The 18611-nt window shown below is 42.6% G+C and overlaps 1 protein-coding gene across 1 annotated transcript in view; it reads right to left on the bottom strand.

Moving 5' to 3' along the window:
• Window positions 1-6514: 6514 nt before the first annotated feature.
• Window positions 6515-18611, bottom strand: part of OSBP (oxysterol binding protein) — a 40136-nt gene continuing 28039 nt past the window's right edge. The window contains exons 10-14 of the mRNA XM_004051253.5: window positions 13588-13691; window positions 12313-12408; window positions 10273-10454; window positions 8930-9150; window positions 6515-8844 (exon numbers count right to left, since the gene is read on the bottom strand). Coding sequence (XP_004051301.3) covers window positions 8702-8844; window positions 8930-9150; window positions 10273-10454; window positions 12313-12408; window positions 13588-13691 — 746 coding nt within the window. The 3' untranslated portion in view covers window positions 6515-8701. The remainder of the gene's footprint in view (window positions 8845-8929; window positions 9151-10272; window positions 10455-12312; window positions 12409-13587; window positions 13692-18611) is intronic.

Here is an 18611-nt window from a genome sequence, read left to right on the forward strand (position 1 = left end):
AGAGCCTATCATTTGTTTAGCTTAAATTTCACCCTTTTGGTTTCCCTTGGTAGTTGAAGTACGAAAAATTCTAAAATGACCCACAAAACACCCTCCCAGCCCCACAAAACCCTGCATAATCCCAGGGACTATGAAATTCATCATATTAATTTATAACCTGTTATTAGGTGATATTATATAGTACAGGTTACTCTAAAATATGTGATTATCTGGGTGAGCCTGACCAATCACTTGAGCCCTTTAAAAGCAGAGGGTTTTTTCTAGCTGGTTGCAGAAAGGAGTCAGAGACTCAAAACACAAGACTTGAAGATGGAGGGGACCATGTGGCAAAAATATATGGGCAGTCTCTAGAAGTTGAGGGTGGTTCTCAGCTGACAGCCAGCAAGGAAATTGGTCTTCAGTTCTGCAACTGCAGGAAACCTAAGCTGGCCAAGAACAAGAATGAGTTTGGAAGCAGCTTTCCCCTCAGTGCCTCCAGATGAGAACTCAAGCTGGTCAACTCCTTGATTTCAGTCTTGTGACACCCTGAGTAGAGAACCCAGTCACATCATGTGGGACTCCTCATCTACAGATGAACGGATAAACCGTGAACGGATAGAACAGGTGTTGTTTTAAGCTACTGTTTATAGTAATTAGTTATGCAGCTATGGAAAATTAATACCGTAGTATAGACTTACCATAGGCTAGGTATATTAATGACAAAGAGTGGATTTAAGTCCTTTTCTGGTCACTTATTTGCCTATGTTCTTGGGTCATTTACTTCTCTATGCTTAAGTCGGTTTCTTTTCTTTTTTCTTTTCTCTTTTTTCTTTTTGAGACAGAGTCTTGCTTTGCTGCCCAGGCTGGAGTGCAGTGGCACGATCTTGGCTCACTGCAACCTCCGCCTCCCGGATTCAAGCGATTCTCCTGTCTCAGACTCCCGAGTAGCTGGGACTACAGGCACCCACCACCACGCCTGGCTTGCTTATTTATTTATTTATTTATTTATTTATTTAGACGGAGTCTCGCTCTGCCACCCAGGCTGGAGTGAAGTGGCGTGATCTCGGCTCACTGCAACCTCTGCCTCCTGGGTTCAAGCGATTCTTCTGTCTCAGCCTCCCGAGCAGCTGGGACTATAGGTGTGTGCTACCATGCCCAGCTAATTTTTGTATTTTTAGTAGAGACGGGATTTCACCATATTGGCCAGGCTGGTTTCGAACTCCTGACCTGGTGATCCACCCACCTCGGCCTCCCAATGTGCTAGGATTACAGGCATAAGCCACCGCCCCTGGCCCCGGCTAATTTTTGTATTTTGAGTAGAGATGGGGTTTCGCCACACTGGCCAGGCTGGTCTCGAACTCCTGACCTCAGGTGATCCACCCTCCTTGGCCTCCCAAAGTGCTGGGATTACAGGCATGAGCACCTGCACCTGGTTCCAGTGTGATAACACACACACGCACACATACATACATATATATAATTTATATATACATATATGTGTATATGTATAAAAAAAGATACACACACACACATACGTACACACACATATATATATATAAAATACCTGGACCCCATCTGCAGAGATTCTGATTGAATTAGGGCTAAGGCAATTATATATGTGTGTGTATGTGTGTGTGTGTGTGTGTCTAAAATTGCCCTAGCACCTAATTGAATAGAATCTCTGCAGATGGGGTCAAGGTATTATATGTGTTTTTAAGTTGGCCAGCTGATTTTATGTGCAGGCTCTCTCAGTCTCTCATTCCTCGGTTCTCACAAAAATGCCACTATGACATGTTAAGACCCATTTTCTAAAATTGCTTACTCGATCTCTGAACAGGCATATCTTACAAAGCATGTCTAAAAATGAACCTGTTGGGTGCAGTGGCTCACACCTGTAATCCCAGCACTTTGGAAGGCCGAGGTGGGAGAATTGCATGAGGCCAGGAGCTTGAGACCGTCCTGGGCAACATGGTGAGACCCCGTTTCTACAAAAAATAAAAAAATAAGCTGGGCGTAGTGGCGCACACCTGTAGTTCCAGCTACTAGAGAGGCTGAGGCAGGAGGACTGCTTGAGCCCAGGAGTTGGAGGCTGCAGTGAGCTATGATCATGCCACTTCAACCTAGGCAACCCAGTGAGACCCTATCTCTAAAAAAATTAAAAATGAACCTAACTTTCCTTCTAAACTTGCTTATCTTACTATCATCTTCCATCTAGGTTTCCTAAGTCAGAAAAATAAGAATTCCTTCTTCCCTCTGCCCTCCATTTTATGGGAAAGCCATGAAATGCTTTCATTCTACTTCATCCTTTCTGGAATCCCTCCATTTCTCATCTTCGTATCCTCTCCAACCTCCTTTTTTTTTTTTTTTTTTTTTTTTCTTTTTTTTCTTTTTTTTGAGAGGGAGCTCTGTAGCCCAGGCTAGAGTGCAGTGGCACGATCTCGGCTCACTGCAACATCTGCCTCCCGGGTTCAGGCGATTCTCTTGCCCCAGCCTCCCGAGTATCTGGGAATACAGGCACCCGCCACCATGCCTGGCTAATTTTTTTGTATTTTTAGTAGAGATGGGGTTTTGCCATGTTGGCCAGGCTGGTCTAGAACTCCTTACTTCAGGTGATCTGCCCGCCTCGGCCTTCCAAAGTGCTGGGATTACAGGCGTGAGCCACCGCACCCGGCCCCTCTCCAATCATTTTCCACCCTGCTTAAGAATGTTTCACTAGCTCTCTAGTTAAAAACAAAAATCCAGGCTCTTGGGCCGAATGGGGTGGCTCAGGCCTATATTCCCAGCACTTCAGGAGGCCGAGGCAGGCGGATCACCTGAGGTCAGGAGTTCGAGACCAGCCTGGCTAACATGGTGAAACCCTGTTTTTACTAAAAATACAAAAAATTAGCCAGGCATGGTGGCACGTGCCTATAATCCCAGCTACTTGGGAGACTGAGGCAGGAGAATTGCTTGAACCTGGAAGGGGCAGGTTGCAGCGAGCCTAGATCACGCCACTGCACTCCAGCCTGGAAGCCTGGGTGACAGAGCCAGTTTCCATCTCAAAAAAAAAAAAAAGCAAAGCAAAGAAAAAAAAACCCAGGCTTTTTTTCCCCTTTAAATATAAACAGAGACCACGGTCTCACTATGTTACCCAGGCTGATCTCGAACTCCTGGGCTCAAGGGATCCTCCTGCCTTGGCCTCTCAAAATGTTAGAATTGCAGGCAGGAGCTACATGGCTTCTCCATAGGGTATGTAAAAAGCCTTCCATAACTTGGGGCTAAACTTTCTCCAGCAGCATATCTCAGGGCTCTCTCTTTGACACTAAACACAAGCTATTCATGCAGTCATCTGAACTCAGAATGCTTTGGCCTTGCATTTCATCTTCCTCCATGCAGCATTTTTGACATTGCCCTTCTCCTAACCCCTATGTAACCTGCAACTCTCAGCTCACATGCATTCTCCTAGTTCTAGAAGTCTTCTCAGACATGTCTCTATCCCCTCCCTCCTAATTCACTACAGAATAGTTGTCCCTACTGTGCTTTTACACCACTTATAAAACTGGATTGCAATTGCCTGTTTACGCTCTTTCTTGCTATTTGTATCCCCAATGTATGTCACGTAACAGGCTAGAGTAAATGTGGAATTAATAATTAATTAAAAAATATCTAGCCATATCTCAGGACCAACTCTTTCTTTAGCAACCTCTAATGTCACCTGGTCAAACTTAGAAGATGTGACCTCTGCAATACTCTTTGTAGAAGATCTGAGACCTTCAGCTTTTTGCCTTTAAAGAAGCCTCATCTGTCTACCCTGTCTCCTTCCCCTGAGGGATCAATGTGAGCAGGAGAGTTTAGCCAAAAATTATGAGGAGAGTTTAACCACAAATTATGAGCTTTAGAAGGGAGCGCCATGAAAGGCTTGGGATGCTTCCCACTGGGTACGGTAGAGTACTTGGCAAAAGTTTTTTTTTTTTTTTCACTCTGTTGCCCAGGCTGGAGTGCAATGGTGCAATCTCGGCTCACTGCAACCTCCACCTCACAGGTTCAAGTGATTCTCCCACCTCAGCCTCCCAAGTAGCTGGGATTACAGGCACCTGCCACCATGCCCAGCTAATTTTTGTATTTTTAGTAGAGATGGGGTTTCACCATGTTGGCCAGGCTGGTCTGGAATTCCTGATCTCAAGTGATCCTCCCACCTCGACCTCCCAAAATGGTGGGATTATGAGCCACCCTGCCTGGCCATAAGTTTTATAAACTTTTAGAAGCAAGTTATAAATTTTGGTAACAATCTTAGAGTTGCACATAATATACAACTATAGTGAATGAATTGCAAAGATTTTCTATACCTCCTTTTAGGACAATACTGTAGGTTGGTTCTCAATTATCTTGCTGAAAGTACAGCAGACCCTTAAATGTATAGGTTTAACATTTTTGTGCAAATTCAGAGGTCCCTGACAAATTTAATAATTTATCATTTTGCTGAGTCATAATTTTGAATCATGACTGAGCATGGTAGACCCCTCAAGATCCACATCCTAGCCCATCATGTCACATTAAAGGACACAATGAGGGGTCGGACACAGAGGCTCACACCTGTAACCCCAGCACTTCAAGAGGCCGAGGTGGGAGGATCGCTTGAGCCCAGGAGTTCAAGAACAGCCTGGGCAATATAGTGAGACCTCCATCTTAAAAAATAAAAATAATAAAGGATTCAATGAGGGATCGTTAAATGTTTCAGCTACATTTGATTGTCCCTAATGCAGGACATTGTGTGCCATAGTAGTATTCAAGATTGCAGGATACAGCTCTCACAAATGTCAGGGGTCTACTGCAGTGGTTCCTTAGCTTGCCGGAAAAAAACCTTTGCTGAAGCTTAATATCAAATCCAGCCAATGGGAGTCAGGCAAATGACCTGAACACTTAGGTGGCCTTCCTAAGAACCAGGCTAGAAAATCATCCCTGACATCAGAGCCAACTTTGTAGACATGAGGGCCTTGATCAATCAAGGAAACTGTAGGCTGAATTTCAGGGGATGCTCCTTTCTTCACGTACAGCCTTAAAAGAAATGGTGCTGCCGGGTGCAGTGGCTCACGCCTGCAATCCCAGCACTTTGGGAGGCTGAAGTGGGTGAATCACAAGGTCAGGAGTTCGAGACCAGCCTGGCCAACATGGTGAAACGCCATCTCTACTAAAAGTACAAAAAATTAGCTGGGTGTGGTGGCACACGCCTGTAATCCCAGCTACTCGGGAGGCTGAGGCAGGAGAATTGCTTGAACCCGGGAGGCGGAGGTTGCAGTGAGCTGAGATCGCGACACTGCACTCCAGCCTGGGTGACAGTGAGAGACTCCATCTCAAAAAAAAAAGAAAAAAAAGAAATGGTGCTATCGATATTAGCTTCCGGAAATGAAAATGTGCGTTTATGCATGATGTGATATAATCTAGGAGGAAAGTACTTAATTATCAGCTGTCTTCCAACCCAGAGTTTCTTCCAGAGCACAGGACTGTAGAGGTCACAAACTCAACCAGCTTTGAATTCCAACACTATGACTAACTGACCAGCTACATGACCATGAGTGAATTTATTTAAATTAGGTTTCCTTCATCTTCAAAATGATTGCAACATTTTCTTCTTAAAATTGTTTATGTGCAAGCCAGAGAATGGTCAGAGTTCCTATTTCAGCATGGAGGCAGATGCTCAGCAAATGTGAGGTCCCTCCCACAGGCAGGAATTGTGCTTGCTCTGATCTGAGCCCCCACCAGGACCACAGGTTACTTTGCCTATCCCCTCCCTGAACCTGAACTTTCCAGTGAAAACTTGTACAAACATGTTCACTGTCATTAGTTTTCTCAAAGGTCTTCAAATCAAAACTCAATTGCTTGTTTCAAAAACAGAACTTGAGGCCAAGTGCAGTGGCTCACACCTGTCTGTAATCCCAGCACTTTGAGGGGCAGAGGCTGGTGGATTGCTTGAACCCAGGAATTCAAGACCAGCCTTGGCAACATGGCAAAACCCTGTCTCTACTAAAAATTCAAAAATTAGCTGGTTCTGGTGGCATGCACCTGTGGTCCCAGCTACTTGGGGAGCTGAGGTGGCAAGAATCACTTGAGCCTAGGAGGCGGATGTTACGGTGAGCTGTCATGCCACTGCCCTCCAGCCTGGGTGACAGAGTGAGACCCTGTCTCAAACAAAAAACAGAATTTGAATTCCTACATAAACAGCCAACAATCTGAGAATCTAAATGGACAAGATAAATTAAATTTACAGGGAAAATTTTTGAAGTGAAGCAGGCCCAGTACCAAAAACACTAAAAACGATTCCCCTGTACTAAGGTGGGATGTTGATGACTGTTAATTTAAGCAGCAGGGGCTGTTAATACTCCTCTGCTCACGGCCCTCCGGAGTGGTGGTGAACAGCTTTACTTTCCATTTCTCATGAAGACCAGGGCTTCTGGGCGCTCAGATTCTTGAGCAGAACAAATTACCATTGGACCAGTTCCCCTTCACCTCCCCAACACCACTTACTGCCTAGCAGCAGAAGTGAATCAGACAAACAATATGACTTTTAAAAAATTATTTAATTTAGTAGTTTTTTTTTTGGAAAAAAATCAATAAGGCAAAAAAACTGAAAATATATATAGTTGTGTTTTGTTTTCATGTGACTTTATTCCACCTGAAAGATTCTAAACTTCTTCCATTAGTGGGAATCTGATTGGGGATCAAGCCAGAAATGTAGTGCAGATGGTGAAGGAAGAGAAGGGGATAAAGCAGAGAAGTCCAATTTAGTTGGGGAATTCTCACTCTATCCAAAGCCCCGGATGAGGTCACTGCTTTTATGAGCCTCCTTGAAAGAAGCCTTGACATAACCCCTGGCTTATTTTGGGAATAAGGTTCTTAGGAGGAAATTCCCCAGCAGTCAAAGTCACTCCTCTCCCATGTTTATCACAACTAGGAAGGAAGGGATAGGGGAAGGAATAAAAGTATTAATTTACCCAGTAAAACCAATTTCCCCATAGGGATGGCTTCCTTTGGAATGATATTTCCCCCCAGGACCCACGCTGGCTGAGGCTCAGCAGTTAAGGAACAAAAACAAAAAATACTAACAAAAAGCATACAAGGAAGGCACCTCAATTTGTGATCCTCAACCAAGGGTGGGTTGCACAGGGGATATTTCTCAACAAGACAACAAAAACAGATACTGCACAAACAGAGAAGGAAGCCAGGGCCCCACAGGAGCAATTATCTGATCCACCCCACATGACGGTGCTTTAAGCCCCACATCCTAGGAAGAAAGTTCTTTTGGAATTCAGCCTATGTGCCGGACAGAGCAGAATTAAATTGGAAGTTGCCCTCCGGACTTTCTACCCACACTCTTCCTAAAAAGAGAAAGAAAAGAGGCAGGAAAGAGGTTAGGATTTCATTTTCAAGAGTCAGCTAATTAGGAGAGCAGAGTTTAGACAGCAGTAGGCACCCCATGATACAAACCATGGACAAAGTCCCTGTTTAGTAACTGCCAGACATGATCCTGCTCAGGTTTTGAAATCTCTCTGCCCATAAAAGACGGAGAGCAGAGGAGTGCCATCCACATCAACACGTGTCCAAGAGAGAGTCTCAGGGAGACAAGGGATATCAAAAAAACAAGATTCTTAATGGGAAGAAAATCAAACCAAAAAATTAGATTTTTCTCTACATATATATAATATACAGATATTTAACACATTATTCCAGAGGTGGCTCCAGTCCTTGGGGCTTGAGAGATGGTGAAAACTTTTGTTCCAGATTAACTTCTGCTCTCAAATTCTGAAGTATATCAGAATGGGACAGGCAATGTTTTGCTCCACACTGGGGCACAGACCCCAAATGGTACTGTGCCAGAAGAAAGAAGAGAAGCCAGAAAGACAATGAAGGATGGCATTAAGGGGGGTTAGGAAAACAAAAGTGGCTAGTAGTCTTTTTCCATCCTGCCTGTGTTCTCAGAAGCTCTCCGCCTGAGGAAGTCCATAAAACCCCTTTGTGAGGAGAATGCACCCCTTACCAATGACCAAAGTGGTCTCCAGTTGCTATTAAAGATGATGGAGAACAACAGAGGGGTGTTTGATGCAAGTAAAAACAGAAACTTCCAAGAATGTAACTCTGAATATTCCAGCCCTATAGAACAATCTCTCTCACAGGTGTTCCAATATCGCAGTTATCTCCGCGTGGACACTCCATTAAACCGACCCCGCGTGTGAACACACTTGATGATGTTATACCTAAGCTCCACTGCAACCATTCACGATGCCTCCACTGGCAAGTCTTATGTGTTTCTTTTTAAGGGAACTTCTAAATTCGGCTCTTGCTTTGAACAGCACCAAAATGCCCCTGAATCATAATCTTACGCAGATCTTGGCTGAGCAGGATACTACAAGGGGAGGGTGAGTGACATCGTCTTAAATGGGGGCAGAGGGAGAAAGAACAGCCAAGAATACTTGACTTTGTGGATGTGGAATAACACTAACCTTCGGCCACTAAACCTCTCCCTTACAGACATAGTATCTCGTCTGTCGATTTCAGTTTCAATCAGCTAAGGCAACCAGCCAATCACCACCACTGGTGTCTCCTTCTGGTGATTGATTTGGAAAAAATGATTGGTCAAGAGAGACAAACTTGAGGAAAGCACTTGGTAAGAGAGTCACAACTTCCAGCTTTCCCACACATCCTCTGTCCTCTTCTCCATTATATGCTCCTCTTTTTTGTTACTGCCGTTTCAGAAAATGTCCGGGCATGAGCTCCAGTCCTGTTTTTCTTTACACTCCCAGTATTCTCCCCTATAAATATGGGTTAACTCCTTGGTAACAGGGTCCTTCTTCCGCTCAAACCACAGTGCCTTATAGGGATCATATGGTGTGCCTAAAAGGAAAAGAGAGGAAAGAAAAAAATTAGTGTTGGCATTCTCCATGCATCATGAAAGAAGAGTAGAAGGGAAGTTCATTACCATCCTCTGTGGCTTTCATAGCTTCCGCTTCTCTCTTCTTTCTGGAAAGTCTTTGTTTTTCCTCCAGGCGCTGCTTCTCTGCATTTGCTTCATCCCAGCGCCCATTTTCCATCAGTCTCTGGTCAGGTCGTAACCGGCTGTCTGTGGGGGCAGTGCCACTCTCCCAAGCATTGAGAGTCAGAGCAAGCTCTGAGAAGTAGTACATGTTTTCTGCATTCTTCCTAAAAGTAGACGATAAGAAAAAAAATGGTAATCCCAGAGCCCAGACCCTATTTAAAGAGCAACAACTAAGTACACTGCAAAGGCCACATCACCAAGGCTGTTCTACAAAAACAGGATCTGTGAAAAGGATCTAGGACCATGTCACATTGCCCTAACTAAAGGAGACAAATTGGATCCCTCCCCATCCGCTCCCTGGCATCACTCAGTTCCATAGTCTTCTGGTGTTGTGTGGTGCCCAGCTGAAATTATCTACGTTCATTAGAAAGAAGGAAACATTCTACTGAATGAAAATTCCTCACTCCTGTTTCCTTAGTTTTCTTTTTAACTCTCTCTGGGATAATCTTGGCTATCACTACAAACTGACTGTATTAGATGATGACAGGAAATAAGTGACCTCCATCTTGTTTCCAAAGTCCTGTACATTGTCTCAGGGATCTTTTTTTTCTGCTGGGCTTTTTTTTCTTTTTCTTATTTATTTATTTATTTAGACAGTCTCACTCTGTCACCTAGGCTGGAGTGCAGTGGCATGACCTCAGCTCACTGCAACCTCAAACTTCTGGGCTCAAGTCATCCTCATGCCTCAGCCTCCCAAGTAGCTGGGATTACGGGTGCACACCACCATATGTGGCTAATTTTTGTATTTTTAGTAGAGACGGTTTCGCCATGTTGGCCAGGCTGGTCTTGAACTCCTAATCACAAGTGATCCACCTGCCCTGGCCTCCCAAAGTGCTGGGATTGCAGGCGTGAGCCACCGCACCTGGCTGCTGATGGGCCTTTAGGCTAAATTGTTAACAGGTGGTAGGCACCTTCCTCCTCTAGCCACTTTTGAACAGTTTTGCTCTAAATAGTAGAAAAATACCCTTCTGAATCACAATCCAAAGGACCTTTAGAAAGCACAAAGTATTTTTTGTCAGATGTAGTTTGGTTTGAACTTCCTTGAAATAAGCATGCTACAACTCAAATCATACAATGACAACCTTCTGTTAATCTCTCCAAAGGTCTCAATTTCCCTTGCTCAATTCCCCACATAATTAACTGAGAGGGCAGGCAGAAATGCCTTCAATATTGCTCCACAGTCAAGGTCAAAGTGGTATCTGGGCAGCATGCATGCTGATACTCACGGTAAAGGATTCCTTTTCCACAGCATGACCCTACTTTCCTCTGCTTCATGGCCTCTCTGTCGAGCATCACCCCCATTTTCCCCAATGACTGGCTGTACTTTGAAACATTCCATTTTCTCATCCCACGTCCCCAGAAGAGCAAAGTGGACTTTTCCTGATGGATCTGTCACTTCCCCCGTCACCTGCAAGGGTGGAGAACAGGGCTTGGCTATATAGAATTCACTGTGAATTAGCTTACCTGACTATACTGGAAGTCCTAGGATAAATAATGGTTAGATCCTGTTATAACAAACACCAGAGAGTCATCCAAATTATTATTAGAGATGGGATCTTGCTCTGTTGCCCAGGCTGGAGTACACTGATGCAATCGTAGCTCACTGTGGCCTCCAACTCTAGGGCTCAAGTGATGTCTTACCTCAGCTACTCGAGTAGCTAGAACTACAGGCATGTGCCACCATATCTGGCTAAATCTTTAATTTTTTTTGTAGAGAAGGGGTCTTGCTATGTTGCCCAGGCAGGTCTTGAACTCCTTGGCTCAAGCAATCCTCTTATCTCCACCTCCCAAAGTGTTAGGATTATAGGCATGAGCCACCATGCCTGGCCTCAAATTATTTTGTTGTATTTTTTTTCTGCTACTTGAAATAACTGAGCCATGACTTGGGGATTTCATTATCATTTTTTGTTATATGGGGATTTTTGGTAAACTTTATTTTTAGTTTTTATTTTTGTGAGTTCATAGTAGGTGTATATAATTTGCATTTATCCTTTGTGTTGCAAACAATTCAATTATACTTTTAGTTATTTTAAAATGTACAATTAAATTATTTTTGACTGTAGTCACCCTGTTGTGCCAGCAAATACTAGACTTTATTCTTTCTATTTTTTTGTACCCATTAACTATCCCCACTTCTTGCTCTCTGTCCCCTCCCCTCACTACCCTTCCCAGGGATTTTTGTATCAAAGATACATGTAGAAAAAGCATCTGACTGGTACTCAGAATTATATTTTCTTCTCTCAAGAAATTCACAGGGACCTAAAAACAGATTTAAATCCTCAGCTATTCTTCAGTCTCCCACAGAAACTCATGACACAAATCATTATGGTGGTATCACACAACTCCCCCTCAAACTTCTCAGTGATCAAACCCCTTTTTCCTGAAATCTTTTATTAGTCCTTCCTCTGTGTTTTCCCATTTACTTTCTTTCTTTTTTTTTTGAGACGGCGTTTCTCTCTTGCTGCCCAGGCTGGAGTGCAATGGCGTGATCTTGGCTCACTGCAACCTCTGCCTCCCTGGTTCAGGCAATTCTCCTGCCTCAGTCTCCCGAGTAGCTGGGATTTCAGGCATGTGCCACCATGTCCGGCTAATTTTGTATTTTTCGTGGAGACAGGGTTTCTCCATGTTGGTCAGGCTGGTCTCGAACTCCCGACCTCAGGTGATCCGCCCGCCTCCACCGTGTTTCCCATTTTCAATCTCTCATTGCTCTTGACACTTTCACTTCCTCACTTATTGTCATTCCCAGAAAAGAGAAGGAATTGGTTTAGTAATACAATATAGTCTTTCTTGATGACTTTCTCCTTCACCTCTACTTTTTTTTTTTTTTTTTGAGACGGAGTCTCGCTCTGTTGCCCAGGCTGGAGTGCAATGGTGCGAGACTCATTGCAGCCTCTGCCTCCCAGGTTCAAGCGATTCTCCTGTCTCACCTGAGTAGCTGGGATTACAGGCACGCGCCACCACACCCAGCTAATTTTTGTATTTTTAGTAGAGACAGGGTTTCATCATGTTGGCCAGGCTGCGCTCGAACTCCTGACCTCAGGCGATCTGTCTGCCTCAGCCTCCCAAAGTGCTGGGATTACAGCTGTGAGCCACCGCGCCCAGCCTTTCACCTCTACTTTTTTTGAATCACTATATGTACACATACACTATATACAATGTACACACCCCCATACCACCCCACATGTATATACATTCCAGTCCTAAAGGAGTATGCTTTCTAAGAGATATATGCTACGTGAAACAATTTAAATTTCAACTTCCCTTACCTTTCTTGCTACATCCCGAGAGAAGTAGCTATAAGGAACAAATTTAAGATTACACTTGTCTCCTGTCTTGTGATTCACAATATCAATTTCGCCAGACTGTAAAATGAAAAAATTCAGTTTTATTAAGACTGGATAAATTCAATGTCTGCCAAACCCATGGTTCATAATTCTTTACTTTTCAATCTTACATTCTAGTAATCCCTTGTTTAAGATTCAGATCTTAGCTAGCCTTGGGAATGCTACAGAATCCCTATGTAACCTTGGTTTTCCAGGTTGAGATCAAGACCAAGTGACCACTTGTTTTGAATTGTATCTCACATGTTAGATGGCATGATTTGACCTTCAGCACATATACTGAAGTTCACATGATAATTTACCTTTCCAAACCAATCCCTCACTAGTACCCTTCATGAACTCTTCTGCTTAAATCAAAATACTCTACTCACAATTGCAAATTACATATGGTCGGCCTTTCTATACTTGATTCATTTCATTTTCCCTCCTTTCTTTTTTTTTAAATTTTTTGTAGAGACAAGGTCTCACTATATTGCCCAGGCTAGTCTCAAACTCCTGTGCTCAAGTGATCCTCCCACCTTGGCCTCCCAAGGTGTTGGGATTACAGGCATGAGCCAACATGCCCGGCCCATTTTCCCTTCCTTTCTATCTTCTAAATCCCAAACCACACTTTAAGATTCAGCTTAACTCCCACATCTACTGTGAGGCCTTTCCTGACTGCTCAGAAGACAGTATTCCCTCTTTTCTAAATTTGCTGCAACCATTGTCTTAAGAGAAGACTGACAATTAATTAGATACTATCATAGGGCATCTTTTATATTAGTGTATGTTGCTGTACATTTTCCAACCTACACATTGGTCATGTATCTCCAATGATATAATAAATTACTGAGGGACATCTCATCAGACTTTGTATTCCCAGGACCTAGCATACCGCCTGGCAATAAATATTTGATGAATAATGAAAGGATTAAGAGTTGGGGCCAAGTTTGTTTTTTCTACCTGTCGTAGCACCCAACACAGTCCTAGCAGAATAGTCATTGATGAATGTTATAATTTGGTCATTTATAAACAATAATTTGTGGTACAGAAACTTGGAGAGTTAGAGGTAGGGCTACTGCCTGAGAGAAATTCCTTAGGAGAAACTGATGAATCAGTAGCAACATTCTGGGACCAGTTCACATGTCCTAAATACTGCAGAAATATACCTAAAGAAGTATTCTTTTAAACTTCACACACACTTTGGGTACCTTTCCTCACCTGATCTATCCACAACTTGCCCACAATAATGTTGTGTACAGTTGTGGTAACTTTCTTCCAAGTGTAGTGGTGCCCAGTTGCATGGAAAATACAATGAATGGTACCTGGAAGCAGAAAGAGGTATCCAAATTAAGCCAAATGTCAGAAAAACAGCACCATGCAGCCTCAAAACAGTAATGGATTAATTTCCTTCTATTGATATTTATTACTTTTACAAATACAACAATAAATCAAAAAGGACTTACACTTTCTTAAATGTTGGAAGTATTGACTGAATTTTTCTCACTTGACTTTTAAAAATCTATGAATAAAACATAACTAAATGATGACAAACCCTGGCAACTGATATACCTTAGCTAGGACGCTGTGTTCTATAATACAATTGCAAAATTTACAGAAACAAGTCAAATGCGCCCCAACATGCATCATGGAAGTAACTGCATTATGGAAGGAGCACACATTGGTAGTCTGTACCGGGACCGGGCTCTATTGTTAGTTACTAGCTGTGTGACCTTAAACAAACCACTTATCTAAGGCCCTTAATTGTAAAAATGGAATAGTGGATAGAGCTGGGGCTTTGAATTCAGACAGAACTGGATTAAATCCTGGCTCTAGTCCTCATTAGATGTATGACCCTCTGTTGTATAATGAAGAATAAAACCCTTGTAATTTCCCAAGTGACAGGAATATCTCTGTTATTTACGGTGGACCTTGACAATTTATACTAATGAGGTGACTCATGGTGGGCCCCAGATAGCTAATGCTAATAACTTAGGATGCCAGGCTCCACCATGTGATTAGAGACAGGGTTTTGAGTCACCTGATATTGGGTCAACTTCCTGACCTCTGGGGATGAAAGAGGATCTGGATATTGAATTCAATCCTGCAATCAAACCTAAATAATGAAGCCCTGCTAAAATCTCTGGATACCAAAGCTCAGTGGAGTTTCCTGGTTGGTGAATAGATCAATGTGCCAGGAGGGTGATGTGCCCTGATTCCATGGAGACAGGGCACAATGCTCTGTGTTCAGGACCCTCCCAGACATCGCCCTACGGGTCCCTTCATTTGGCTGGCCCTGATTTGTACCCTGAATAATAAAATGGTAATGATAAGTAGAGCACTTTCCTGAGTTGAGTCATTTTAATGAATTATCAAACCTGAGGTAGTTGTGGGGACTCCTGAACTTATGGCCAGTTATCAGAAGTGCAGGTGGCCTAGGCCTAGGGCCTCCAACTTGTTGCTGGCATCTGAAGCAAGGGCAATTTTGTTGGGTACTATGCCCTTAACTTAGGGAGTCTGCGGGAACTCTGGGTGGGTAGTGTCAGAATTGCATTACAGTATTGCACTATGAATGTTTCAAAGGCCTTGGTTTTATCATCTGTAAACTTGGGATAACACGTCCTGTTGTGCAGTAAATGTCTGTTTATTTGCCTAATAAAATGCTTGAAACATATAGCTGACTCCTGTTCCTATAAGTCAATCTCCAATGAATACCAAAATCAGTGGTTTCACAGCAGAGATAATTGAGGATTCAAAATAATCAAACATTTTAAAAGATATATAGTTAATAATAGTCAATTCCAGGCCAGGTGGGGTGGCTCACCCCTATAATCCCAGCACTTTGGAAGGCCAAAGCGGGCAGATCACTTGAGGTCAGGTGTTCAAGACCAGCCTGGCCAACATGGTGAAACCCCATCTCTACTAAAAATACAAAAAATTAGCTGGGTGTGGTGGTGTGCGCCTGTAATCCCAGCTACTCGGGAGGCTGAGGTAGGAGAATCACTTGAACCCAGGAGGCGGAGGTTGCAGTGAGCCAAGATCACATCACTGCACTCCAGCCTGGACGACAGAGCGAGTCGCTGTCTCAAAAATAAAAAATAAAAATAAAAAATAAAGTCGACTTCAGTAAAAGTATAACCCTAAGTTCTCTCTGTAACCACTAATAAAAAATAACTCACCAATTGTGGTTTAGACATGTTTCTTATACAAAAAATTAAAGTAGCCCTAATAATTGGCAGATAAGGATCACAACAATGAAGGCTATGACATTAATGATAGTAACAGCCACTCTGCTGAGAACACTTGCTGTGTACCAGGTGCCGTGCTATGGTCTCCTCATGCATTATTTCATTTAACCTTCACAAACACCTTCGAAATATTTGCTCCACCTAAACATATTCTAAATCTCTGTTTTTTTTTTTTTTTTTCAAGATGGAGTCTTGCTCTGTCACCCAGGCTGGAGTGCAGTGGCACGGTCTCGGCTCACTGCAGCCTCTGCCTCCCGGATTCAAACAATCCTGCCTCAGCCTCCCGAGTAGCTGGGGTTAAGGTGCCCACCACCACACCTGGCTAATTTTTGTATTTTTAGTAGAGACAGGGTTTCGCCATGTTGGCCAGGCTGGTCTCAAACTACTGACCTCGTGATCTGCCCACCTCTGTCTCCCAAAGAGCTGGGATTACAGGCATGAGCCACCACGCCTGATGGTGTTTTTTTTTTTTTTTTTTGAGACAGGATCTCACTTTGTCGCCCAGACTGGAATGCAATGGTGCAATCATAGTTCACTTCAAACTTGACCTCCTGGGCTCAAGTGATCCTCCCTCCTCAGCCTCCCAAGTAGCTGGGACTATAGGCATATGCCAAAACGCCCAGCTAAATTTTTTTATTTTTTGTAGACACAGGGTCCCACTATATTGCCTAAACTGGTCTTGAACTCCTGGGCTCAGGCAATCCTCCCACCTCAGCCTCCCAAAGTACTAGGATTATAGGCACAAGCCACTGTGCCCAGCCTAAATCTCTTAACCAATACCTCCTCCACTACCATCTCATTCTATGAGGCCAGCACTCCCTGACACTAAAGCCAGACAAAGACACTATAAAAACCCAAAGCTACAGACCAATATCATATCCCTTATGAACAGTGATGTAAAAATCCTCAATAAAAAACTAGGAAATTGAATTCAGCAGCATATTAAAAGGATTACATACCATGACCAGGTGGGATTTATTCCTGGAATGCAAGGATGGTTGAACACATAAAAACTGGTAAATGTAATACACCACATGAGCAGAATGAAGGGCGAAAAAACACATGATCATCTCAATTGATGCAGAAAAAGCATCTGACAGAATTCAACACCTTTTCAAAATGAAAATACTCAGTGAGCTAGAAATACAAGGAAAATACCTCACTATAATAAAAGCCACATATGAAAACCCCACAGCAAATATCATACTCAATGGTGAAACACTTGAAGACTTTCTTCTAAGACCAAGAACATGGCAAGGATGCCCACTTTCACTGCTTCTATTCAACATAGTACTGGAAGTTTTAGCCAGGGCAATCAGGCAAGAAAAAGAAATAAAAGGCATCCAAGATGGAAAGAAAGAGATAAAATTATCTGTGTTTGCAGATGATATGATCTCATATGTGAACATGCTAAGAATTCCACCAAAAAAAGAAATCCTGATAGAATTCATAAATGAATTCAACAAAGTAACAGGGTATAAAGTCAACACACAAAAATTAGGTGCATTTCTATTATACATTAACAATGAATAATCTGGAAGGGATATTAAGAACAATTCCACTTATAATAGTATCAAAAAGAACACTTAGGAATGAACTTAATCAAGGAGGTGAAAACTGTAAAACATTGCTGAAAGAAATTAAAGTTAAGATAAATAAATGGAAACACATCCTATGTTCATAGATTGGAAGACTCAACATTGTTAAGGTTGTCAATGCCACCCAAAGCAATCTACAGATTCAATGAAATCTCTATCCAAATCCCAAGATGTTTTCTGCAGAAATAGAAAAACCTATCCTAAAATTCATATGGAATCTCAAGGGACCACAAAATAGCCAAAGAACAAAGCTAGAGGACTCAAACTTCCTGATTTTGATACTTAATACAAAGTTACAGTAATCTAAAATGTGTGGTACTAGCATAAAGACAGACATATAGGCCAGTGGAATAGAACAAAGAGCCCAGAAATAAACCCTTCATATATGGTCAAATGATTTTTGGCAAGGGTGCCAAGACCACTCAATGGGGACAGGACAGTCTTTTGAACAAATGGACCCACATGCAAAAGAATGAAGTTGGACCTTTATCTAGTACCATGTACAAAAATTAACTCAAAATAGATGAAAGACCTAAATGTAAGACCTAAAACTATAAAACTCTTAGAAGAAAACATAGGGCAAAAGCTTCACAACATTAGGTTTGGCAATAATTTCTTGGCTATGACACCAAAAGCAGAGGCAAAAACAACAACAAAAAGACAAAACAAACCTCCTGAACATTAAAAAAAATTTGTGCAATAAATGACAATAGCAACAGAGTAAAAATGCAGCCTCTAGAAATTGGAGAAAATATTTGCAAATCATATATCTGATAAGGGATTAATATCTAGAATATACCGAGAACTCCTAAAATTCAACAACAAAAAAAAGCTAAAGAACTCAAGTCAAAAATGGGCAAAGGAGGCTGGGTACAGCAGCTCACGCCTGTAATCCCAGCACTTTGGGAGGCCGAGGCAGGCAGATCACTTGAGGTCAGGAGTTCAAGACCAGCCTGACCAACATGGTGAAACTAAGTCTCTACTAAAAATACAAAAAATTAGCCGGGTGTGTTGCAGGGGGCCTGTAATCCCAGCTATTCTGGAGGCTTAGGCAGGAGAATCACCTGAACCCAAGAGGTGGAGGTTGCAGCAAGCCAAGACCACGCCACTGCACTCCAGACTGGATGACAGTGTGAGACTCCATGTCAAAAAAAAAAAAAAAAAAAAAAGGGCAAAGGACTTGAATAGATATTCCTCCAAAGATATACAAATGATAAGTAAGTACATAAAAAAGTGCTCAACAACACTAATTATTAGATAAATGCATGTCAAACCACAATGAGATACTACCTCACATCCATTAGGATAGCTATGATACATTTTTAAAAAGTGTTGGCAAGGATATGGAGTAACCGGAACCTTTGTGCACTGTTGGTGGGAATGTATAACCATTGTCGAA

The sequence above is a fragment of the Gorilla gorilla genome, chromosome 9, assembly GCF_029281585.2.
Source record: "Gorilla gorilla gorilla isolate KB3781 chromosome 9, NHGRI_mGorGor1-v2.1_pri, whole genome shotgun sequence".
Classification (NCBI taxonomy): Eukaryota; Metazoa; Chordata; class Mammalia; order Primates; family Hominidae; genus Gorilla; species Gorilla gorilla.